Genomic DNA, 25,658 nt, shown 5'->3' with positions numbered 1-25,658 from the left:
TAAAATTAATTATTATAAAGGAACTTTTATCGTGTATTGTGTTGGTTTGACGCCTGTGGAAATTGTGAGAAGACATCCCGCCGAGCACGTGATTGCAGCCGGTTGCCTATTTTTGAGCCCAATTCAGTTTTGTGAACGTGTGTGGGATCGTTCGCTTTTTAGTAATAGAAATTTCCTCCGGCGCACTTCCTCAAAATCGACCTTTCCAGGAAGCACTTAAAAATTAAGCATATGAGAAAGAGAGTCTGTGCCGCCCGCGCTGCGGGGCAGCTCAAATTCGGCCCGCGATCGATGAAAAAGAAATTATTTTTTATTCAAAGGGGCCACTTGAAAAAGTGGCTCCGGCCGACCAGCGGGTAATGGCCATATGGGTTTGTTTGCCGGCACGGCATATCCTCGTTATTGAAATATTCACCAGAACAGCAATAAAATAAAAATCCCTTTCTTTGAACGGCGCGCGACGGATCGATTTGAAATTTATAGTTTCGTTAATTTGCCGACCCTGGAAATAAATAGCCTCTGACATGCATATACACATGATGAATGTTTAAATTGAAAAAAAATTCGTCTCGAAAATAAGCTTATTGCAGACTGTAACACGACCCTTTGAAGTGCCACTACAATAAAAATGAACTGTAATAATAAACAAAATAGAAATAATGATGGAGGAAAAATACCTGGCAGTGTGGTTCAAAATTTCCTTCCTCGACATTAGAAAATTATTCAATATCTTGGTAAAGAATATGAAAAATATTCTAAAAATACAATAATTTCGTTCAAAAATGACAACTGAAAATTTTTTAATATAAAATAATAAGTAAATAAAAACGGGAAAACATTTATTTTTTAACTTTATAGAAGATAAAATTTCCAGAGGAGTTGAAAACAATTTTGTATTGTATATTAAGTATACTTTTCTAATTTTTTATTTTACTTTTTGATTTATTCATTCAGAATTTATGAAAATGTTCAGACAGCCTGAAATAAATTTTGAACTTAAAAATTATTAACATATAATCTAATTTGATAAATCCAATTAAAATAATTAATAAACAAACAATTATTATATTCCTAAAAAGAAATAGCTTTTTTCTCACATGGCAATATGCTCCAGTAACGCTTTAACAGCGATTTTTACGGTATCTGTGGCCTTTTTCAAGTTTTCTTGACCTCATAAAAAGCAAACCATCCAAATAGAGAAAATTTTGACAGTTAAAAAAAAAATAAATCTCAAATTATTGCTAAATTTGCTAAGGTTGCTAAGCTAGCAAAATTAGCGATTGCTAAATTTGCTAAGGTTGCTAAATTAGCGAAATTAGCAAACTTAGCGATTGCTAATTTTGCTAAGGTTGCTAAATTAGCAAACTTAGCGATTGCTAATTTTGCTAAGGTTGCTAAATTAGCAAAATTAGCGATTGCTAAATTTGCTAAGGTTGCTAAATTAGCAAAATTAGCGATTGCTAAATTTGCTAAGGTTGCTAAATTAGCAAAATTAGCGATTGCTAAATTTGCTAAGGTTGCTAAATTAGCAAAATTAGCAAACTTAGCGATTGCTAAATTTGCTAAGGTTGCTAAATTAGCAAAATTAGCTAAATTAGCGATTGCTAAATTTGCTAAGGTTGCTAAATTAGCGAAATTAGCAAACTTAGCGATTGCTAAATTTGCTAAGGTTGCTAAATTAGCAAAATAAGTAAGATTTGCACTCGATTTTGTTTATGGTATTCGCATGAATAATTTTAATAAGAGTCATGAAACTTTGCATTGCACTTTTCGATTTTATTAATAAAATGTCTCTTGCCACACTTGCATTCAGACACACACAATCAGGATTGGAGATCGCCGCACTACAGTTATATAGAAACGAAACAGCCAATTAACGATTAATCTCCTCAATCAAGTCACTCTTTCATCTCGCCATTTCTCACATCCGTTCTAATAAGAAAACATAACTCCCATTGAATTATGTGGATTAATTGATTTTTTTATCTGAATTTCTTCACAGAGACTTGTTATAGAAATGAGATTTGAGATTTCGTAATAAACATTTATTAGAGAATCTGCTAAACACTGACCAATTAATCGAAACATAGGCCACTCAAATCATGCATTCTCTTTTCAACCAATTTATATAATTTTAATAATTGTTTTTTATCATTTAATTACGGCATAGGCCCATAACAACACAGTTACAATGATCGATTAAGCGCCCCTTTTGTGCCAACACACGCTGGCCAAAGTTTCGGATGTTTAGTGCAAATTGCGTTTAGAATATATTTAACACTATGTTAATTTGTAATTGACGTCTTGCACCATTTGAATTAAATGTTCATTAGATGTGAATACAACACGAGAAATTGAGAATCATGCGAGATTTTTAGGAACTAGCGACAAGCCTGATTTTAAGAAATCAACAAAATATTGTGAAATTTAAAATTCCGAATGCAGTTAGATTCTTTAACAGGAATTTTTCTAATTCTTCCAAAGAACCAAACTGCATTCACTGATATGTCTGCAATTCTACTTTCCTTGTACAATATTTTCATTAACAAATCAAAAAATAAAATAAATTGAGAAGTATAAATAATAATTTTCCACACTTATTTTAAAACACCTTTGTATAAAATTGACAATTTGCAACTTCTTAAAAACTCGATGGGCTCATTATCGATTTTTTTTCCATTTGGCCAGAATGTGAGGCTCTCCTCGGCGCGCACTTTTTTTCATTCATTTTATTTCAGTTATTTTTCGTCCTAGTGTTTTTGTGTTGAATAGAATCACCACACAGTCAGCACTCGGTTTGTTTTGTTCAGATTTTTAAGACGCATAGATACGTTCGTCGTTTTGATTGAGACATCGGAGGAGACAAACGCTTTTTCGTAAATACTTTAATTAGTAAATTTTTGTCCACTTGAGCAAACGGATGCTTCGCCGCCGCGCGCAGTTATTGAGCTGATAAACTGAAGAAGTGACACCTGATTTTTTTATATATCTTCTTGAAAGAAAATGAAAAACATCAACATGATTTTTTAATTTAAACATTTTTCCAAAAAGTTTTTAACGCTGTGTGAACACCATAATGATTTCTATATAAATTTACAACTTTTGCACCAGTTTTTCGTCTTCCAAAATTGTTTCGATCACCTTCTTGCGTTGGACACTTTGAACGTTCAACACTTTCGGGGGGGAAATAGGGTATTTTTAATCCATTGAAAGTCACCAAAAGCACTAAAATAAAATTAAAAAATCATCAAGTCAAATCTTGCGCGTTTCCAAAAGCAGGCCGAGTTTAAATTGTTAAATTGTTTTGCTTTCGGAACGCACGTGAAATTGATTTTGAAAAAAATTAGGCCTTGCTCATTTCATAAATACAAATTTTTTTATCTCAAATTACAAAATTTTAACCGAAACGACGTTCGAGGCAAATTCATCCAACGTTATCATTATTTTTTTCGGAAATTGTTTGTTTTTTTGCAAAAAATTCTGCCGCTCCCGGAGACAACAACGAACAACAACAATCAGGAGTCCGAGAATTCGATCGAAAATTTGATTATCTAGAGGTACTCGACGATGTCGCACTTGATGGAAATGTTGGGGCAGGAGGCGATCGAGTAGCCGCCGCGGGTGCGGTGCCGTTCGCTCAGCAGTTTCTGGAAGATGGGCAGGATGGCGAGGTTGTCGGCGAGGTCGGCCGCCGACATGTTGTTGTTGATGTGCTGCTTCTTGTTGGGCACGCGGCCCAACGTGGCCGCGCCGTCCATGCTCACGTTCGGCGAACTCTGCACGAGACTGTAGGCGGCCGGTTTGCGGCCGCGGCCCGTCGTGCTGGCCACCGCCGCGGCCGCCGACGCGGGGTGCTCCACGCCGTTGGCCCCTCGCAGAGAGGACGACGAGCCCCCGCGTGACCTCTCCGACACGGAGCGCTGCATTGGCGAGGAGCTGTGCGGACTTTCAGGCTCATCTGAAAATTTGCAGTTTGTATCAATTCACAGAGCTACACAAAAATTATTTTTATATTTTAGTAAAATTATTTATATTTTAAAACTGTTTTCAATTAAAATTAAAAATTGTTTTATTAAAAATCCATATAAATCAAATTTTACACTAAAAATATGAATTTACTCTCAAATAATAACAAACAGTGACTTCATAAGAAAGAATTTGTTGAGATTTATTTTTAACTAAAAAAACTTTTGCAACAGTAATTTGGAGATTCTTACTTAGTTTTGTTATTGATAAATTTCAAATAAATCTTGGAATGGAAAAAAAATGTAAATTTATTATATTTTATATATTATAAGAAACATTTTATTTGAAATTAAAAAAAAAAATTATTGCGGTCATCTAGAAACGAACACATTTCTCTGACATTAACTGAAAGCAAGATCCTTGAAACATGTGAAAGTTGGCAATTATTTTGATGGACTTCCAAATCATGATTTCCTCTGTTTAGAATAAGGTATTTATAGTCATTGAATTGGATTATATCAGTAACTTTGAAATCATAAAAACTATTTAAAGTAAACAAGCAACACACGTAATGGCTAAATATTTTTTTTAATATTCCTATATGAAAGATCAAACATGGATTGATTATTTATAATAAGAAATAAAAATCTTTTGATAATGACATTTAAATTTTACTCCTTTAGTTACCAGAAAATGATAAAGAAAGAAATATCAAATTTTAATTAAAAAAATCAAAATTTATAATTAAAACACAATCAATACACATTTGTAAAAAATTAAGAACTTATATGAAGTTTTATTTAATATGTAAATTTAAATATTGAATATATGTTTTAAAAAAGCTAAACTGTACAAAGAGACTTCATGAATTCATTTTAAGAACTAGAATCCCAACATTTGAAATTAAAATTCAAAATAAATCCTGACCATTGTTCCTTTATTTTCTAAATTAATGAATTTAATTAAAAAAAAAATATTTTTTTGAAGGAAGAGAATCTGTTAGAGAATCAATTTAAATAAAAACGTTCACAAAAAAAATATTTAACAATTTTTGCATTTGAATTACCCAAAAGTACTTCCTCGCTCCTGGACACGTCGTGGTAGTGTCCCTGCGGATGGTGCGCGTGGTGGTGGTGATGATGATGGTGGTGGTGGTGGTGGGGGTGGGGGTGCTCCTTGGTCGCGACGGCCGGCGCCGACGGCCTGCGGCTCTGGTGCGTGGGCGTCCGGGCGCCGGACGAGGCGCGGCGCCGCAGCGAGGGCGGCGGCGTCGGTGGCTGCGGCGTTTTGTGCTTGGGGGTGGTGTGCTTGGGGGTGGGTGGCCTCCGCGGGGGCGGCGGCGACTCGGCCGTGACGTCGCTGAAGGAGACGCCCTTCTTGATGCACGGTAGCGGCACCTCCTGGTCCGACTCGTCCATCTCAGGCACCGTCCGGTCGTCGTCCGACTCGCCCGAGTCGCCGGCGCCGCAACTCTTGTCCGACATGTGCCGCTCTTCGGGCGTCGACTCCAACGTCATTGACGCCGTCACCGCCGACACCATAACGGCTGCGATCGGCTCGCACGGCGTCATCATCGCCACAGTCTCTTTTGACGCCGAAATTGTCGGCAACTTATTGAAGCTCGCCCGTTTTCTGAAATTGTTTTTAGTATTAGATTTTTTGCAGAATCTATTGTTCTATAAAGAATTTTTGCAAAACTGTTAATTCATTCAAATAAAAACGCTATATTTTTAAGATGGTAAAATTTTCAATTCAAAATACTCTAATTATAAACAAATTATCATAACTTGGAAATATCATTTTTTTTTTAATTTTTAACAATTTATTGGACTAGTTTCCAGAACTCTAATTATCATATGAAACAAAATATTCTCAAGAATTCTAATCTAATCTAAATATTTTATAATATTTATTATGTAATTTAAACTTGATATGAATTTATATTATATTTTCCTGTGAACTAAAACTCTCTTTTAAAAAGTAGTTGATAAATTATGAAATAATTAATTTTAAATTTAAAAGATTTAATCAGTTTAATATCAAAAATAAAAGATTAAATTTATACTAAAATTATTGCATATAATTTGCTTGTAGTACAGTTTAATAAATTTTAGTGATTTTTAATAGATTTTTTAAGTAATGATTTTTATTAAAAATTAGAATCTTAAAAAATCATAATATCATGTATTTAATATATTTTCTATGTTTGAAAATAGTATAAATTACATGATATGTGCACATTTTGAAGGATTATTAAATATTATATTTGCGCTAAATATCTTCAAAATCTCACCTTTGTCCAGGAGTGTCCGATTGGTTGGCAGGGTCGATGCCGACTTCTTGAGAGGAAGCCAATGAACATAATGAGCTGATGTCAGTGGTTTCAGTGGCAGAGGGCGCTAATTAAGAGCAATCGAAAACAAAACATTTTTGTTCTACTCAAAAGTTTCTCCATAAACAAAGAATAATATCGAACATAAATACATAATCTTTCCGTCTTTTTACACTTTCATGCAATCGAACGCGTGCAGGATTCATTTCATAATTAACATACCAGTTTCATTTTCATTAAAGGTTTATGAAAGAGAGTTGCCACATTTTTCCTCTCTGTTCATCCTGAAATAAAAAAGCTGCGTGTGTGCAAATGAAAAGGGCAGCGTTCGTGCGTTTGTCAGCAAAAGAGCCGCGCGTTCCAGATCAAAGGCACTTTCAAATGACGCTCTCTTTGTGCTCAAACACATTGCTGGGGCGAGCGGTGTTTCACAGAAGGCCACAAGCAAAATACACACGTAAATAGTAGTGTGCGCACCTATACAAAGAGCGTGCTAGTTTCGCAACTGCGAAAGCTTTTGCTAAGTGAGCGGACAGAAAACATTCAAAATTGGAGTGACATTTCAATGGACGAAAATAAAAAGTAGTGGGGGAAATTAAAGGAAATCAAATAAAATGGTTGAAAATTTATTGCCCACATAGAGATATAATTTCGATTTGTTTCAAAGTCATTCAGCATGCTGACTGGGAACAGAGGAAGGTTGCATACCCTCTCTCCTGAGAGCAGAATCTTTGGGCACAGTCAGTCTCGAAGGCGGCTCCCCTGGTAGGTTGTCCGCGTCAGGACCCAATCGTTGAATCAGGCCCTTTAATTCATGTTCATTTAGTATAAATACATTCAAAAGAGGTGACAAAAAATATATAAAAAAGAATAAAAAATGTGAGAAATCATATTATCTTCTATTGTAAGAAAAAACACATTAATTGACTATTTCAAATATTTGGACAGGATTTTAAAATTGTGACTATTTCAATTGAGAATTTATAAAATTTCATTCTACTTAAAACTTCTTTTAAATTCAAAAGCAAAAAACGAGTAGAAAATAAATAAAAAGATAAATCAAATTCTCAGCTCAAATAATTATTATTTCTTTTTTCCATTTTTTTTTTCTATTTTTATTTTGGTTTGTGTACCTGAAGTTCGGTGTCTCTTTCCCTGAGTGTTTTTCTGAAGCGCTGATTCAGAGTTGTGGCGTCCTTGAGTTTCTCCTCCATCTCGGATGTGGTCGAGTCGCGCCGCGCACCCTTGGCCATCGGCTTCAGAGTGCCTCTCAGCCTCTTCTCCATCGACCCTTGAGGGTTTCGCCTCAGTTCAATTAACTGAAATTGGAAACGAGATTAATTCCCTACTCAAAATTTAGCGATTGCTAAATTCGCTAAGGTTGCTAAGTTCGCAAAATTAGCAAAATTAGCGATTGCTAAATTCGCTAAGGTTGCTAATTCGCTAAAGTTGCTAAGTTAGCAAAATTAGCGATTGCTAAATTCGCTAAGGTTGCTAAGCTAGCAAAATTAGCAAAATTAGCGATTGCTAAATTCGCTAAGGTTGCTAAGCTAGCAAAATTAGCAAAATTAGCGATTGCTAAATTCGCTAAGGTTGCTAAGTTAGCAAAATTAGCGATTGCTAAATTCGCTAAGGTTGCTAAGCTAGCAAAATAAGCAAAATTAGCGATTGCTACATTCGCTAAGGTTGCTAAGCTAGCAAAATAAGCAAAATTAGCGATTGCTAAATTCGCTAAGGTTGCTAAGCTAGAAAAATTAGCGATTGCTAAATTCGCTAAGGTTGCTAAGCTAGAAAAATTAGCGATTGCTAAATTCGCTAAGGTTGCTAAGTTAGCAAAATTAGCAATTGCTAAATTCGCTAAGGTTGCTAAGTTAGCAAAATTAGCGATTGCTAAATTCGCTAAGGTTGCTAAGCTAGCAAAATAAGCAAAAGGTTGCTAGCAAATTTATCCATATCTTATTTCGCTCTCCTTAAAACATCATAATTATAAATCAAATCAGTTGTTTAAAATAATTATTAAAATTACTTAAAACTTATGATATTAATATTTCATTATTATTATTTTTCTCTTTGCATTTCTTTTTTGCGTCTTAAATTTTCCTCGCACGAAAAAAATCAGCAGCGCAGACAAAAAGTGCTCAGCTGGACCACTGTTTTAATTACTCCAGCATCCCTTTGCGCATCTCTTTTCATAAAATTAATTGTCATACCTTTGGCACGAACACAAGGCACAGGGTGCCGGTGGTGCAGAAGATGATGAAGACAGAGATGATGATGAAGGAGGCGTCCTTCTGGTCGCTCAGCACGAACGAGATCGCGGCCCCCATCACGCACATGATCACCACGTTGTACACGGACATGCCCACGTACTTGCTGTCGTTGAGCGCCGGAATGCTCACGTGCCGCGTTTCCCACGCCAGGAAAGCGCCAAAGATCTGCGCCAGAACAGCATCTTGTTATTTTTTTTTTCTTTTTTTTTTAATATTAAGAAAATAATGTTGTTTATAATTAAAAAGCGGATGCATCTTCAAAGGTGTGTGTGTTCTTTTGTTACTTCTGACGTGCTCGTTAGCAACAAAAACTCACCAAAAGGAGTCCCTTGTACGCGTAGATGGCACCGATGAAGTAGTTCATCTTGTTACTCTGGCAATACTCGTTTTCTGGAATGATCACCGTGTCGGGACTCGTCGGATGAGGCTGTGTAGAGAAAAAAATTAAAGGTTATAGGCCAAGTTGGTATGAAATTCAATAGATTATAAAAATTTGCATAAATTTAATTGAAGTGATAAGTGATTACAAAAAAATCAACAATAAAATTTGGGTAAAAGATCAATTTTTTTAGAATGTTAGAATTTTTATAAGAAAACGATGTACAGTACATTGAATAGAACACTGACCGAAGTTTAAATATTATTAATTTGGTTTGACTTGCGAGTTTTTACGTTCAATATCATTAATTAAATCACTCCATTTTTAAGCCGATATGATAAAAAAGATATAATCGTACAAATATGTTTATATTAATTACTATATATTACTTTAAATTTTTAACAAAATTAGCGGTCAGTAATCCACTTTTATATAAATTACTTTTGCACTCTTCTGAAGATTACCATGTTCATCTAGCATATTAATTTAAAAAAACATTTTTCCCAGATGTACAACCAAACCTTTTTAAATGGACTGGACTATGATAGAAAATAACACATGGCAAAACTAATTAAATGCGGACAAAATAATTAAAAACGCATTAAATAACAACATAAAAAAAAAATTAATTTATATAATAAATTTAATGTTTATTTTATATTTATTATAATTGTTTTAACTTTCAATATGTTTAAATTAAAATTATTTTTGTTACTAAACTAATTATAGATTAGCTGCAAAATATTTTGAAAAAAAAAGAAACGAGAATTTTTTTATAAATATCTGTTAACTTTATACTCGGAGCTATAAAGATGAAATGCTCCCGTGCCAAACGTGCGCGCACATTATTGAGCCAAAATAAATAATAAAAACACACAAAAGCGACGTAAAATTTTGAGCAATTGTTGTTTTGCTCCTTACGTAGGACTCCATCTGCTTTGTCTCCCTGTAGAAAGGGTCGGTGACCTGCCAGGTGGTCATGATGGCCACGTCGATCATCAGCAGAATGCCGACCACCATGAACAGCTGGTAGTCTTTTATCACCTGCGAAGCAAAAGATTCAAAAATTCAGCAGCCGGACCGGCCGCGCTTGCATGATTTTTTCCACATAGAAAAGCAGGGAATCCCCCTAGGAGGAAAAAAGTCTGACCCTCGTCTGAATTTTTTATGCAAATGCACAGACGCTGCCGGCAATATAATATTATCACAATGAATGGACACACTTAATGAGCGGCTGGGGGAGCATTTTTGTCCGAAAAATTCTCCCCAGAAAAATTAATGGAAATAATCTTTTATGCAGAAAAAAGCTATTCAAATTCGCAGCCGCCGCACCGTTTTCAATAAAAAGCCAGAGACTGACTGACCCTCTCCTCTACACAGGCTTTATTTTCCACACGCGTGCGTTTGTGTTGTTTGCTCTCGCTTGCCTCGATTTTGCTGTGTGGATAATTTGCATCTGGATTTCGGCGGCACGCGGACGATTTCGTCGGCGATAATTTTCCTGCTTATTGCTGCAGGCGGATTTATTCACAAAATACGCGTCAACCGCAATTTTATTTAACAAAAGGGAGTAAAATGCATCCCGTCTTCCTTTTTCACATAAGCACAAATCTTTTGTATTTAAATTAAATTTTAAAAATTGACTGGAAAGTAAAAAAAAAAGAATTCTCAATTATTTTTTGTAATAAAAGAAAACTTAATGGGTGCAAATAATGTTTTTTTTTTCAATTTCGGTACATTTTTTTGGTTTTTTTTTTAATCCGCTGAATTTAAATTATTTTAATTTATATTATATTGTTTTTTTTTGTCAAAAACATGGAAAATCTGTCAGATTTTAACTATAATACCTTTACGCAAGAGATCTCTCTGATAAGACGGAAAAATTCTCTGTAAAGGTTTCTAGACGAATGTCTTTTTTTTTAGTAACTTGTTTGCAATGTAATAATATTAATTTATAAAATTTAAAAACCAAATATTATTTATTACAAATTTATAGCTTATTTAAAAATAAAATTTCAAATATTTTTTTATTCATTTAAATTTTTTATCTCCAAAAATTATTAGTTTTAGAATATATGTTGTTAACTAGAGCTGGCTGCCTATTCTCTCCCAATAATGTGACTTTTCCATTTCTGTATGACTCGTTGCGAGAGAATAAATAAATTGAAAATAAATTAATTAAATTGGATTGCTAAATTTGCTAAGGTTGCTAAGCTAGCAAAATAAGCAAAATTAGCGTTGCTAAATTTGCTAAGCTAGCAAATTAAGCAAAATTAGCGTTGCTAAATTTGCTAAGCTAGCAAATTAAGCAAAATTAGCGTTGCTAAATTTGCTAAGGTTGCTAAGCTAGCAAAATAAGCAAAATTAGCGTTGCTAAATTTGCTAAGCTAGCAAATTAAGCAAAATTAGCGTTGCTAAATTTGCTAAGCTAGCAAATTAAGCAAAATTAGCGTTGCTAAATTTGCTAAGCTAGCAAATTAAGCAAAATTAGCGTTGCTAAATTTGCTAAGGTTGCTAAGTTAGCAAAATAAGCAAAATTAGCGTTGCTAAATTTGCTAAGGTTGCTAAGCTAGCAAAATAAGCAAAATTAGCGATTGATTAGCAAAATTAGCAAATTTTTAGCTGAATTTCAATTATTATAATTTATATTGATTTTTTGTCAAAAATAAGGTATTGTATAAATTTATCTTATTTTTTAACAATACTTCCTCAATATTCTCATCTCATTTTGCTGTTATCATTGCGGGGTTCAATCAATAAAAATCAAAAGCTATTCTAAATTTTTTCTTTCCGTAGAGTTGAACCTAAGAATAGCCCGTGAATTACGTCAGCAGAAATAAACTCTTCGCCGTGACAATTTCCATTATTGACAACGCCTGCTTTTTCCACAGAAAAGAAGTCGCCGGCTGACAGCGCGGTAGTTTTTGCCGCAAAAGTTATTTGATATTTTCGCCGACGAGCTCAGAAGTTTGCTGACAAAACGCGGAGCAGGACGGGAAAGAGCGAGAGCAAAGATTACTTTTTGCTTTCGCTCTTATCTGCTTCATCTCTCTCTCTCCACTTTTGAGCTGCATGTGTATTTTTGCAAGACACACACACATACGAGATGAAGGAAATTTTTGCACAGAAAAGGCGCATGTGTTCACCTGGAAATGTCACGAGAGAGAGAAAATGAAATTTTTATTTGCAACAGCCAGCACTGCGGGCGGTGTATATTTTTTCTCGTAACCCTCGCGCTCTCCTCCAGTGGCACACATGCACATACATATTACGGTGTATGCAAATATGATAAAAGGGAGTAGAGGGAATAAAAAAACGCGGCAGACCGTTCTGAAAGCTTACAAAGTAGCCTCCAGTCTGGGGCAGTGCAAGAAACAAAATACTATTTTATCAGCCATCGAAATGAAAATAATGGGGAATATTTAATTACTAAATAAGCTTATGAGACATCCCCGTATTTTTTTATAAAATCTAAATTTTCAATTATTTTGATATTTCACAAATTAGGCAGTAAAATTAAGTGAAATTAATTACATTGAAAATTAAAAAATTAAATATATGAGATCGAATGGAACTTAAGAAATGTTGTTTGACGATAAATTTTTTTAAATGGTTGAGATTCTCAATGAAAACAATATTTTTTTACAGAAATTGGAAAAGTAAATAAATTAAAATAATTGGATTTTTGTAATCTAAATTTTAAAAAAATTCAAAAACAAATCAAAATAATAATTTTTAATATTGTTTTCCTGGATAAAATTTAAAAATTGTGAAGCTTCTCAATGATAAAAATTCGATCTGGAACAAAAATAGCTCTGAAATTGGAAAATTAGATAAATTTCTGCAGGATAAACAACAATTTTTTTAACACTGCCCTCTTCTTTACGAGCGCAATTGAAGGATGTTGTGTGCTTTCTTCCTTTGCAAAGAAAATTCTAAAATCCACGGCAGTCTCTGTAAATCTTTAAAGACCGAGTCATAGGCCTGTCTGTAGAGGACATTATTTCTGCAAACCACCCAAGAATTGTTTGCCAAGTGCGCACTCGCCTCAAACCCGGCAAACAATTCTGCCTCGCATTTAGGCAGAAAAGGCTCTCGTAGAGTCACTTAACATTCAAATTAAAATCCAGACATTTGTCAAAACATGCTTATTTCCTTTTTCGCCGCAGCACAAAAAAATTCAGACTTTTTTTTAAATGAATTATTTTCTGTTGATTCGAATTTAGAGTTGGCTTTTCCTTGATGGGTTTTTGTGATTTGTTTTAAGAAAAAACTCTCTTAAACAATAAAAAACACACAAATCCATAGAGGAAGAGCGGGGAAAATTTAAATCACCAAGAATCAATCCTCGATCGTGAATTTCAGCTACAAAATTATTTTCTCTCACCTTTTTGTTTAGTTTGAGGTCTGTGAATATGGAGTGGACGCGCCACGTTTTGGAGAACATGGAGCCAAAAGCCAGGGAGAATCCTGACATCAGCAGCCACGCCCTCGCTGTGCAGATGTACGGGAAGCTGGTGACCGAGGTCAGCTGGCTGTCCAGCCCTAGGAAGATGACGCTCATGTAGGTCAGCACGCAGCCGATGATGATCAGATTGTTCAGGTACGGACTGGACATTTTGATGTACCTGGAAAAACGCAACAGCAAATATTTAGAAATTACAAAAAATAATAGAAAGCTAAAATGTTGATGAATTTTAATAAAGCTCAATCTTCTGAATTATTTTAATAATATATCCATAAAATTGTTAAAAAAAAACTATGTCAATTTATGTAAAAGCAAAAAAATTAATAATTTTTATTGAAGTTAAAAGTAATTTGAAATAATTAGCTCCTGAAAAATGATAATGTAGAGAATTCGATTATTCAGTAAAAAGAATTGACTTATTTTCAATTTATTTACCTGCATTTAGGATTAGGTCAATTCTTTGAATTAAAAAAATTACTATTTTAAAAAAAATATTTCAACAGGCCTAGAATGCAGAAAATGTTTAAAATGAATATATAAGCATCTATAAAAGTGATAAATGTATTTTTAATTCCCCGTTCCATTTCTCCATGAATTAATTCAACTCTTGCATAGTATCGAGCCTTATTTTGCATGCAACCAGCATTAACTTTGATGCAAATAATTCCGTGGCTTATATAATATTCACGTATGATGTAGAGCACCACTCTACATGGCACTCGTTAGCTCATAAACACGCTCTAAAAGTTTTACACCACTTATAAAACGGCGTCGTACAAGTTCCGCCAGTTGTAAAATGCAAATAATTATTTCTAGAAAACCGGCGGCACTGGGGCGTTTTGCTTTAGCCGAGTGGAAAGTGTACCTCTGATTGCGGTAGGTGATGTTGATGACGAGGAAAATGACGGCCATGATGATCCCGAAGGCGGAAATGGACGCCAACAGGGAGTAGAGCTTCAGGTCGATTCGCGTGTGCTCGATCAGGGTCACCGTTCTGTCCCTAGGAGGGCCTCGGCCGTGCCATTTGATGGGTTCGCCCCGACTCAGATCCAGCTGGTCGGCCACTGCGTTGAACTCTCCTATTTTCACCTCTTCACCATCTGCAGAAAATGAAAAATGAAATTTAGAGGAAAAGGAGAATCCAAAATTATCCAACAATAACGGATTTTTATCATTCATTTTAAATTGTTATTATTTTGATTTTTTGTGGTTAAAAAAAAAGAAAAATAAATCGATCTTAAGTTATATTTTAATTCAATTTCTTTAATTTTGCAAAGGCAGATTTTAGAAAACTCCCGAAAAAAGCAATGTAAAAAATTGGTTAAAATTAGTGTATTCAAGATTAATCAATGCTATGGGAAGTGTCTCAATGAATATTATTAAAAAAAAATTTAATTGTAAAAATTTGATGTATTTAAATTAAGTATATTATAAAACATAATTACAGTTTTCTTTAAAAAAAAAATTATAATTACGTTTTATAATATTTTATTGTTTTCTTTTTAAATGTGCTTTATTGCATTTAGTATTGATAAAGAATTAAATTGATTTCAAATTTTTTGCATGAAATCACGATAGCTCTGCTTTATGAAAACTTAATTTTATCTCCTTTAAATTTCAAAACAAATACAAGAACTTTCATCTCTCCACAGTGAGATTTTTTAGAAAAGTTAGAGGGAAAAAAAGCTGTCAATGTTCTTCTCTTCTCATCCCGGAGCAAATTTATTGGTCTGGAGAGTTTAGCAAAAGACGTGCTGCAGTTTGGCGAGAGAAGCGAAAGTTTTGCAATGGTAATCCCTCGCCGGCGGGTAATTCCTTCGCAACAACTACTGCGACGAGAAATTGCGTTAAATGCGTAATATAATCCACTTTGCACGCATAATTTATACGCTGGGCTACAAACAAAAGGCGATGGAGAGAGACCCACGTCCCACAAGGGTGCTTTTAATTTCGGCAAATATTACAAACGGACCGACCGGCAGCACGCGAGAGGCGCCCGCTCATTTACATGCGCTAATTTTCAATTCGAGTCGCGTCGATGCGTACTTTAATTTCACCGACGGTCAGGGTTTCTGACCGCTCGAAATAATTAAATTTGAGAAGCGATGTTTGCAGTGCGAATTTAAATAAAATGCTTACCTTGAAACTGCTTCAGTAGTATGCTTGCTTTTCTCTCATTGTTGTAAAATCTCACAGGCCCCTGAAATAAAAATTATACAAACAAATTATAAAATGTCCTGTTAACTTATACAAGATTTAACGAATAATGATAAATATTTTTATTGCTATCATCGTCCAAATATTCAAAATTCCATAAAATAATATTAGTAAAATTAATTTTATGCCATCATCTTATAAAATTTGGATTTTATAATAAAATTTTCTTACAAAACCATTTGATTAAAAGAATTCACGTTCGACTAAAATGAGCATTAATTAATTTAGCGATTGCTAAATTCGCTAAGGTTGCTAAGTTAGCAAAATAAGCAAAATTAGCGATTGCTAAATTCGCTAAATTCGCTAAGGTTGCTAGGTTAGCAAAATAAGCAAAATTAGCGATTGCTAAATTCGCTAAGGTTGCTAAGTTAGCAAAATAAGCAAAATTAGCGATTGCTAAATTCGCTAAGGTTGCTAAGTTAGCAAAATAAGCAAAATTAGCGATTGCTAAATTCGCTAAGGTTGCTAAGTTAGCAAAATAAGCAAAATTAGCGATTGCTAAATTCGCTAAGGTTGCTAAGTTAGCAAAATAAGCAAAATTAGCGATTGCTAAATTCGCTAAGGTTGCTAAGTTAGCAAAATTAGCGATTGCTAAATTCGCTAAGGTTGCTAAGTTAGCAAAATTAGCAAAATTAGCGATTGCTAAATTCGCTAAGGTTGCTAAGCTAGCAAAATTAGCGATTGCTAAATTCGCTAAGGTTGCTAAGTTAGCAAAATAAGCAAAATTAGCGATTGCTGTATTCGCTAAGGTTGCTAAGTTAGCAAAATTAGCAAAATTAGCGATTGCTAAATTCGCTAAGGTTGCTAAGTTAGCAAAATAAGCAAAATTAGCGATTGCTGTATTCGCTAAGGTTGCTAAGTTAGCAAAATAAGCAAAATTAGCGATTGCTAAATTCGCTAAGGTTGCTAAGTTAGCAAAATAAGCAAAATTAGCGATTGCTAAATTCGCTAAGGTTGCTAAGTTAGCAAAATAAGCAAAATTAGCGATTGCTAAATTCGCTAAGGTTGCTAAGTTAGCAAAATAAGCAAAATTAGCGATTGCTAAATTCGCTAAGGTTGCTAAGTTAGCAAAATTAGCGATTGCTAAATTCGCTAAGGTTGCTAAGTTAGCAAAATTAGCAAAATTAGCGATTGCTAAATTCGCTAAGGTTGCTAAGCTAGCAAAATTAGCGATTGCTAAATTCGCTAAGGTTGCTAAGTTAGCAAAATAAGCAAAATTAGCGATTGCTGTATTCGCTAGCGTTGCTATATATGCGGTTGACTCAAATTACGATTCATGTCTGCGTTTCATCACATTGTATCAAGGATTAAAAATTTCTCACGGTTATTGTTTCATATATAAACGCATGTAAAATATCAGAAATTTGAAATTAAATTAATTTTTCTATAAACTTGGCATTAAATTTCAAGTGAATTTACTACATTTAATTTTGGTTTGCTTAAGTTGGAAAAATTTAACCTTAAAAATAACTAAAATATTATTTGAATTTCGATACTTTTAGACACTTTTATCTAATCATGTTCAGTATAACTTCAGAAATTATACGCCCTCAAATTATTACTGTAATTTGAGCCGTTAAGTGGCTTTTAATGAGCTCTTACCGTGACTCCCTCAAAGCTCATGTTGCGAAGGGCCTCGAGGAAAAGCGTCTCCCACAAAGTGTCTCTGTACTGGAAGTCGGACACGGTCTGGTTGGGTCGGAAGTGATGAATGGCCCTGGCCACGTGCTGGATGGCCAGGGCCACCGTCCAGATGCCGTCGTATGTGTACCCGTGGAACCGCGAGTACTCGCGGCCTCGTCGAACGTCGTACTCAGCCTTGTACTCATCGGCAGTCTGCAAAAAATTGCAAATAAAATTATAAGACCGTGAAATATAATAAATTTCATTTATAAGATCATTCCTGAATTGAAAAATGATAGTAAATACCGCATTTTTTGGGCTTTTACACACAATAATGACTTTTTTAAAATTATTAATACGGCTGTTTTACGTCTTTATCCGGAAATTTTTTTCATTTCATTCCTAGAATATTGTGAGACTTTCTTTATTAAACGAATAAAAGTGTCCCCAACATTCTTCAATTAGCATAGTCTATAAAATTAGTTAATAGAAGTCATTTTAAAATTAAAGAAACTAATAATATTTTTTAAGGGACAGATGAAGTTTACCGTCTGACGTTTTTGATAAACTAAATAAATATTTTGAAACATAAAAAACTTTAACTTTATGGGAAAAAATTATTAATTAAAATGATTGTTTTCAATATTTGGTTGAAATCAAACTCTATGGAAATTTTTGGGAAAATTGAATTTAAGAGGCGAGCAAGATTAACCTCAAAAAGGGAATTAAAGGAGCCTCCTCCACACTCTCTTTTACTCCGAAAACTGCCGAGCTATAACTTAAGCTGCTTATTCCAAGGCAGCGCCTGAGTAACGTCTGGAAAGTGATTAGCAACCTGGGGCGCTCTTTGCTTCAATTTCGCCTCGATATAGTAGATGATGTGCTGCAAAGACTTGCGAAATCGCATCTCCAAGCTTAAGAATCGCGGCCAGAGGCGTGCGGTTTCAATAGTTAGGGCGTACAAGTTTATAGGGCGTGTTGCCCCTGAGCCAGGCAGCCTTTTAAGTTTCATAAAGAGTGGCTCATTATTTCCAAAAGATAATATAATCAAAACGATAGTCTTTAGAACCTGTAAAATATAATTAGCCAAGATATCTAAATTTTTAATCCAAACACCCCAGGATTAATGAAATTTCTATCAAAACAATATCATAACTTTTAACTCTTATTCTTCTAATTTAAATTTATAATTAAATTCATAAAAGCAGCTAGATCAATTCAGTAAACTTTTACATCATTTTTTTCAAAATGTGTTTAATATGCACTATACATCTCATGGAGAGTTTATGAAAATAAAATTATTTTGATATAAACACTTTAAAAATAATCTCCGTTCTACTTGAAATGAGACTTAAACATAAAAAATATTATAAGTTTATAAATTAATTAATTAGATGAAATAAAACTGGTAAAAAATTCATAAGAATAGAAAAATATAAATATTAATATCCTTTAAAATTTTATAATTCAGTCATTATACATAGCTGAATTTAACTGTTTTTTCTTTTTAAATTATAAAATGAAAATTGGAATTCATTTATCTCAATTTATCTCCTATATTTACTTTTAATTATCTTTCCCTATAGCTTTTGAATTTGGAATTAAATGTGTTTTTCCAGTTGCCCTACAAAAAATTTCACTTTGGCCGGCACTCTTTCTCTCGTTATCCGAAAAACATACAAAACCTCACGAGGAAAAGATGAACGCAAATAAAGCGCTCTTTTGCACGGTCCGTGCGTGTGTGGAGAAACAATTGAGGCTGGAAATGAATGAGCGGCCGGCAGTTTTAATTAAAATATGATAAACGCGCGCCTTTTGCAGACAATGGTTGAGGCTCGACTCGTGCGTTTGAGGAAATAAAACCAGCGGCAGTGGCTCGAGCTGATTAATAAAAACGTGGCTCAAATTCGCAGCACACCCGACTGCGAAAATTTCGTAATTCGCCCACGCTTTTTGCCAGCCCGCAGCGCCGTTTTTCCGCGTGTTTGCATTTCTACCTCCGTCTCGTGGCTCTGCTGATTTACAATTTTCCGCTTTGATTGCCTTGCGTCGCCACGGGGGCGACAGCGGCCCTTTTGAAGTAGCCTCAGCAAACCCGAAAATCATTTCGAGGAAAAGTTGGGTACGGTTTTTGGTTTTTAAATTAATATAATTGTCAAACATTTAATCCTGAGAGTACCATTTTATACATATTTTAAATATAATCAATTTATTGATTTTGTACAAGAAAACCCCTCAAAGGCAAAATTCTAAAATCAAATTGATCTTAATAATTAATTTATTCAAATAAAAAATAAAAACTAGCTACAAAAATGACTTTTTTATCTTCTTGTAATTAGGTTAAAAATTTATTATGACAAGGGATCTTCGCAAATTGTGCATTATAATTCAAATTATGTAGAACTAAAAACGATATTATGGGAAAATTATAGAAGAAAATGTTTTTATTTGGTATTTTGGACAATTTTGAGACTACTTCATATTTTTTGAGACCCTTTTTCACTCACTTTGTAACTTAAATTTTTAACACACTTTCAGATACAACGAAAAATGAAAATTCCAATTAAAAATAAAAAATTCTAAAATAATTTTTGAAGGAAAAAAATTTCCTATTGTGAGAAGTAAATTAAAATAAATTATTATTTAATAGGGTTCATACGTATTTACGACTGTTGAATTTGAAAAATAATTTATTATTTTTTCGTTACAAAAACTCAACTTTTTGCAAATATAATTTGAGCCTAAAAATTAAAGGGTTCAATTTCATTCAATTTTTTTTTTTTAATTTTTAATGCAAACCTCAAAACTTTAAATTTTGAAATTTTCTGCAAATTTTTCCGCCCAAATAGGTTTCCCTTTACAGCTCTGCCTGCGTTTAGCGAGTGTGCGTTCGCCCTCACCGGTTGCATAGCCGAGCAGGGGCAGCGAGCCACATGACGTGCTAACTATTAACCCTTGCGCAGCACCTCGTCTTCTCTCTCACTCTCGCGTGTGTGTTTTCACCCGAGTTGCTTTGGCTTGTCTGCCTCTGCGACACCACCAACTGGCTCGCAAACAATTTCTTTCCGCTGAACTTCCCCATAATGTACATAATATATACATATAGCTTGTCTCACTTTCCATTTGGTTACCTTCTCAAAGCACACACGTGTGCGAGCCCTGTCAATCGCGGCCGCAAGGCTTCTCCCTGTTTGTTCGCGGCCTGTAGGTTTATAATTGCGCTTGTCAGCGACGACGTGACACTCAAAGACCCTATCAGTTTTGACACCTTGCTCTCTATATCAGTTTGCTGTAATGAAATCGCTTTAAAATTTTAATTGTCAAGGAAAATAGAAAATTTGTTTTCATTTTTTGTTTATTTGTCCACTCGCTAAAAATTTTGAATTACATAATTTTGAAAAATTATTGACAAATTAATTGGGAAGTTCCTTGAGAAAAGGCACCATCACCAGCAAGAGTTTTGCAAAAAATTTAGATATTATGAAATAATTCATCCGCCACAGTAAGCCTTTATTGATTATCAAAATTTAAGTACTAAATACGAGGATTTGTTTTTAAATAATGCAGTCTGATACATTTTTAAACATTTAATTTTATGAAAAATTTTATTAAGATTAAAGTCTGAACTTTCCCTTACTTGGAAGCTACTTGAATTGTGTATTGATTAATTTTTAAATTCTTATGACTAGAATTGTAAATAAAGATCTTAACAAAAGCCTCTTTTTATAAGATTCTGCGAAATCATATCTCATGTTAATTGATATTAATTTAGAAAAATATATTTAATGTCATTTTAAAATATTTAATTAAAGAGTGATATCGTATTACAGCTTTGTTACTTTAAATTCGATCTTGAAAAACTAGCTTTGGATGCTCCTCACCATTTTTTTTTTTTTTTACCAGGGATGAATTTTAATCTGGAATTTTGTAAATAAACACAAAAATTGCAGTTATAAAATTCATCTAAAAATTTTTTTGAAATCGCCAAATACATAATTAAATTCGTGATTAAATGCATCAATTTTAAGAGCGAAAAAATTTGATTTTAGAAATTTATTTCATATTTCTTTTCAATTTTCATTTCAAATTTAGAAGAACTGTACACATTTAACGATTAAGGAATTCAAGCCAATTGAAATTAATATAAGGCTTCTTTTCTGTAAAATTGGATACGGCGCGCAAACGAACTTCTAAATAATTCACATTTTCACAGCCTGAAGAAAGCATGTATTTGATGAATATGACTGACAACGCAAAATATTTAAACTATTTCAAGGCTTTTTCCACACAAAAAATTGAATAAAACGCGAACAAACTCCACAATATATTATTCCCATTTTCCCTTGTATTGACCGAAAGCATCGCTGCCATTTCCCCCCTAATTCCTCTCGCTGAAGAGCAAACAAAGCACCCTGAAAAGGCAATTTCATTTGGCGAAAACTTGACGTTACAGCTGAAAATGAGTGTTTATACAGTTATTTTCCCACACGTCCATCAGCCGTACATGTTGTGAAAACAACAAAACGAGTGCTAATTGGGCTGACGTGTAGTTGGCAGTCAAAAACAACGCCGCTCACGTGCGAACACGCCTAATTAATAATGCAGCACGCGCCCATCTGCATTAATTAAATTTCCACGCGTCGACGCTAATGCACTTAGACATTGATTGCAAATTAGCCTGCACGCGCGCGCGCTCTTTAATTGATATGAATTATTATTATTTCGCAAGTGCAGCTTTCCATTTGCATTACGGACCTTCACACTCAATTAATTGTGTGGAATATGACTTTTTCATTCCAGCCTGCCGACCTGGATTTGCTTAATTAATTCAAAGAGTGGAGTGCAAGTTACATAATAAAATGTTCATTCGCATTATTGCCAATGGGAGGTATTTTCATTTGTCAGACATTGCAATGGTTGATTTTCCAATGCAAAATATTTATTCAATTCATACTCTCTATTTTTTCTGACCCATCGATCAAGTTGTAACAGAGGAATGAAAAAATATTTGCCATAGCAGAAAAAATTTTGTTCCATTTTAACGAAATGTTCTTTACAGGGCAAGATAACAGAGGTCGACTTCAAGAGGTATTTGTATTCAGAATTAAAATTTTTCATTAGCCAGTGCTTAATTTTGCAATTATTTTTTAGTAAAATAGAAGGCGCGGTGAGAATCCTGAATATATTATTATTTCTCGTCTATCGCAGCAGTGCTTAATTTTTTTAAGTAAAATAGCAGACGCGGCGAGATTTCTAAATATTGTAAATAAAAAAATGGGTTCAGTTTTTAAAATACACGAATATTAATCAAGCCCTAACAAAAGACGTGGGGCACCACTAAATTCAACAATGGTTGTAGTTTTTATATTTCACGATTATCAATCAAGCCCTTAGCTAAAGACGTGGGGCACCACTAAATTCAACAATGGTTTTAGTTTTTAAAATTCACGACTATCAATCAAGCCCTAAGCTAAAGACGTGGGGTACCACTAAATTCAACAATGGTTTTAGTTTTTAAAATTCACGAATATCAATCAAGCCCTAAACTAAAGACGTGGGGCACCACTAAATTCAACAATGGTTTTAGTTTTTAAAATTCACGAATATCAATCAAGCCCTAAACTAAAGACGTAGGGCACCACTAAAATCAACAATGGTTTTAGTTTTTAAAATTCACGAATATCAATCAAGCCCTAAACTAAAGACGTGGGGCACCACTAAATTCAACAATGGTTATAGCTTTTAAAATTCACGACTATCAATCAAGCCCTAAGCTAAAGACGTGGGGCACCACTAAATTCAACAATGGATTTAGTTTTTAAATTTCACGATTATCAATCAAGCCCTAAGCTAAAGACGTGGGGCACCCCTAAATTCAACAATGGTTATAGTTTTTAAAATTCACGACTATCAATCAAGTCCTAAGCTAAAGACGTGGGGCACCACTAAATTCAACAATGGTTGTAGTTTTTATATTTCACGATTATCAATCAAGCCCTAAGCTAAAGACGTGGGGCACCACTAAATTCAACAATGGTTATAGTTTTTATATTTCACGATTATCAATCAAGCCCTAAGCTAAAGACGTGGGGCACCACTAAATTCAACAATGGTTATAGTTTTTAAAATTCACGACTATCAATCAAGCCCTAACTAAAGACGTGGGGCACCACTAAATTCAACAATGGTTTTAGTTTTTAAAATTCACGACTATCAATCAAGCCCTAACTAAAGACGTGGGGCACCACTAAATTCAACAATGGTTTTAGTTTTTAAAATTCACGAATATCAATCAAGCCCTAAACTAAAGACGTAGGGCACCACTAAAATCAACAATGGTTTTAGTTTTTAAAATTCACGAATATCAATCAAGCCCTAAACTAAAGACGTGGGGCACCACTAAATTCAACAATGGTTATAGCTTTTAAAATTCACGACTATCAATCAAGCCCTAAGCTAAAGACGTGGGGCACCACTAAATTCAACAATGGTTTTAGTTTTTAAAATTCACGACTATCAATCAAGCCCTAAGCTAAAGACGTGGGGCACCACTAAATTCAACAATGGTTATAGTTTTTAAAATTCACGACTATCAATCAAGCCCTAAACTAAAGACGTGGGGCACCACTAAATTCAACAATGGTTATAGTTTTTATAATTCACGACTATCAATCAAGCCCTAAGCGAAAGGCGTGGGCACCACTAAATTCACCAATGGTTTTAGTTTTTAAAATTCACGACTATCAATCAAGCCCTAACTAAAGACGTGGGGCACCACTAAATTCAACAATGGTTTTAGTTTTTAAAATTCACGACTATCAATCAAGCCCTAAGCTAAAGACGTGGGGCACCACTAAATTCAACAATGGTTTTAGTTTTTAAAATTCACGACTATCAATCAAGCCCTAACTAAAGACGTGGGGCACCACTAAATTCAACAATGGTTATAGTTTTTAAAATTCACGACTATCAATCAAGCCCTAACTAAAGACGTGGGGCACCACTAAATTCAACAATGGTTTTAGTTTTTAAAATTCACGACTATCAATCAAGCCCTAACTAAAGACGTGGGGCACCACTAAATTCAACAATGGTTATAGTTTTTAAAATTCACGACTATTAATCAAGCCCTAAGCTAAAGACGTGGGGCACCACTAAATTCAACAATGGTTGTAGTTTTTATATTTCACGATTATCAATCAAGCCCTAAGCTAAAGACGTGGGGCACCACTAAATTCAACAATGGTTATAGTTTTTAAAATTCACGACTATCAATCAAGCCCTAAGCGAAAGGCGTGGGGCACCACTAAATTCACCAATGGTTTTAGTTTTTAAAATTCACGACTATCAATCAAGCCCTAAGCTAAAGACGTGGGGCACCACTAAATTCAACAATGGTTATAGTTTTTAAAATTCACGACTATCAATCAAGCCCTAAGCGAAAGGCGTGGGGCACCACTAAATTCACCAATGGTTTTAGTTTTTAAAATTCACGACTATCAATCAAGCCCTAAGCTAAAGACGTGGGGCACCACTAAATTCAACAATGGTTATAGTTTTTAAAATTCACGACTATCAATCAAGCCCTAAGCGAAAGGCGTGGGGCACCACTAAATTCACCAATGGTTTTAGTTTTTAAAATTCACGACTATCAATCAAGCCCTAAGCTAAAGACGTGGGGCACCACTAAATTCAACAATGGTTTTAGTTTTTAAAATTCACGACTATCAATCAAGCCCTAAACTAAAGACGTGGGGCACCACTAAATTCAACAATGGTTATAGTTTTTAAAATTCACGACTATCAATCAAGCCCTAAGCTAAAGACGTGGGGCACCACTAAATTCAACAATGGTTATAGTTTTTAAAATTCACGACTATCAATCAAGCCCTAAGCGAAAGGCGTGGGGCACCACTAAATTCACCAATGGTTTTAGTTTTTAAAATTCACGACTATCAATCAAGCCCTAAGCTAAAGACGTGGGGCACCACTAAATTCAACAATGGTTTTAGTTTTTAAAATTCACGACTATCAATCAAGCCCTAAACTAAAGACGTGGGGCACCACTAAATTCAACAATGGTTTTAGTTTTTAAAATTCACGAATATCAATCAAGCCCTAAACTAAAGACGTGGGGCACCACTAAATTCAACAATGGTTTTAGTTTTTAAAATTCACGAATATCAATCAAGTCCTGTCTAAAGACGTGGGGGACCACTAAATTGTCTTTTGTATATGGTTGTACACTTTCTTGTTAAATTTTGATTTTGCATATAGGTTATGTCTTATATTAAAAAAAATTTATTATTTACATAGCGATACAAAATATAGCTCTTCCAACGTCAAACAGAAAGGTTAGGTCCAAATTTTTCTGAAAAAAATTATCCCCTTATGATTTATACT

The 25,658-nt window shown here is 34.2% G+C and overlaps 1 protein-coding gene across 4 annotated transcripts in view; it reads right to left on the bottom strand.

Moving 5' to 3' along the window:
• Positions 1-1,764: 1,764 nt before the first annotated feature.
• The window catches only part of LOC132192860 (gamma-aminobutyric acid type B receptor subunit 2), a 153,701-nt gene continuing 129,807 nt past the window's right edge, over positions 1,765-25,658 (bottom strand). For 2 of the 4 annotated variants that reach the window (XM_059613036.1, XM_059613037.1), the window contains 12 exons: positions 17,235-17,468; positions 15,555-15,615; positions 14,281-14,515; positions 13,335-13,575; positions 9,869-9,991; positions 8,885-8,995; positions 8,509-8,733; positions 7,432-7,617; positions 7,007-7,103; positions 6,260-6,365; positions 5,033-5,598; positions 1,765-3,958 (listed from right to left, as the gene is read on the bottom strand). In XM_059613036.1, the coding sequence (XP_059469019.1) occupies positions 3,552-3,958; positions 5,033-5,598; positions 6,260-6,365; positions 7,007-7,103; positions 7,432-7,617; positions 8,509-8,733; positions 8,885-8,995; positions 9,869-9,991; positions 13,335-13,575; positions 14,281-14,515; positions 15,555-15,615; positions 17,235-17,468 (2,592 nt within the window). In that variant the 3' untranslated portion in view covers positions 1,765-3,551. The remainder of the gene's footprint in view (positions 3,959-5,032; positions 5,599-6,259; positions 6,366-7,006; positions 7,104-7,431; positions 7,618-8,508; positions 8,734-8,884; positions 8,996-9,868; positions 9,992-13,334; positions 13,576-14,280; positions 14,516-15,554; positions 15,616-17,234; positions 17,469-25,658) is intronic. The other 2 variants (XM_059613038.1, XM_059613039.1) reach the window with 2 other exon arrangements.

Source organism: Neocloeon triangulifer, unplaced genomic scaffold (genome assembly GCF_031216515.1).
Source record: "Neocloeon triangulifer isolate White Clay Creek 2 clone unplaced genomic scaffold, ASM3121651v1 ptg000003l, whole genome shotgun sequence".
NCBI classification, from domain to species: domain Eukaryota; kingdom Metazoa; phylum Arthropoda; class Insecta; order Ephemeroptera; family Baetidae; genus Neocloeon; species Neocloeon triangulifer.
This window is presented reverse-complemented; position numbering and strand designations above follow the sequence as displayed.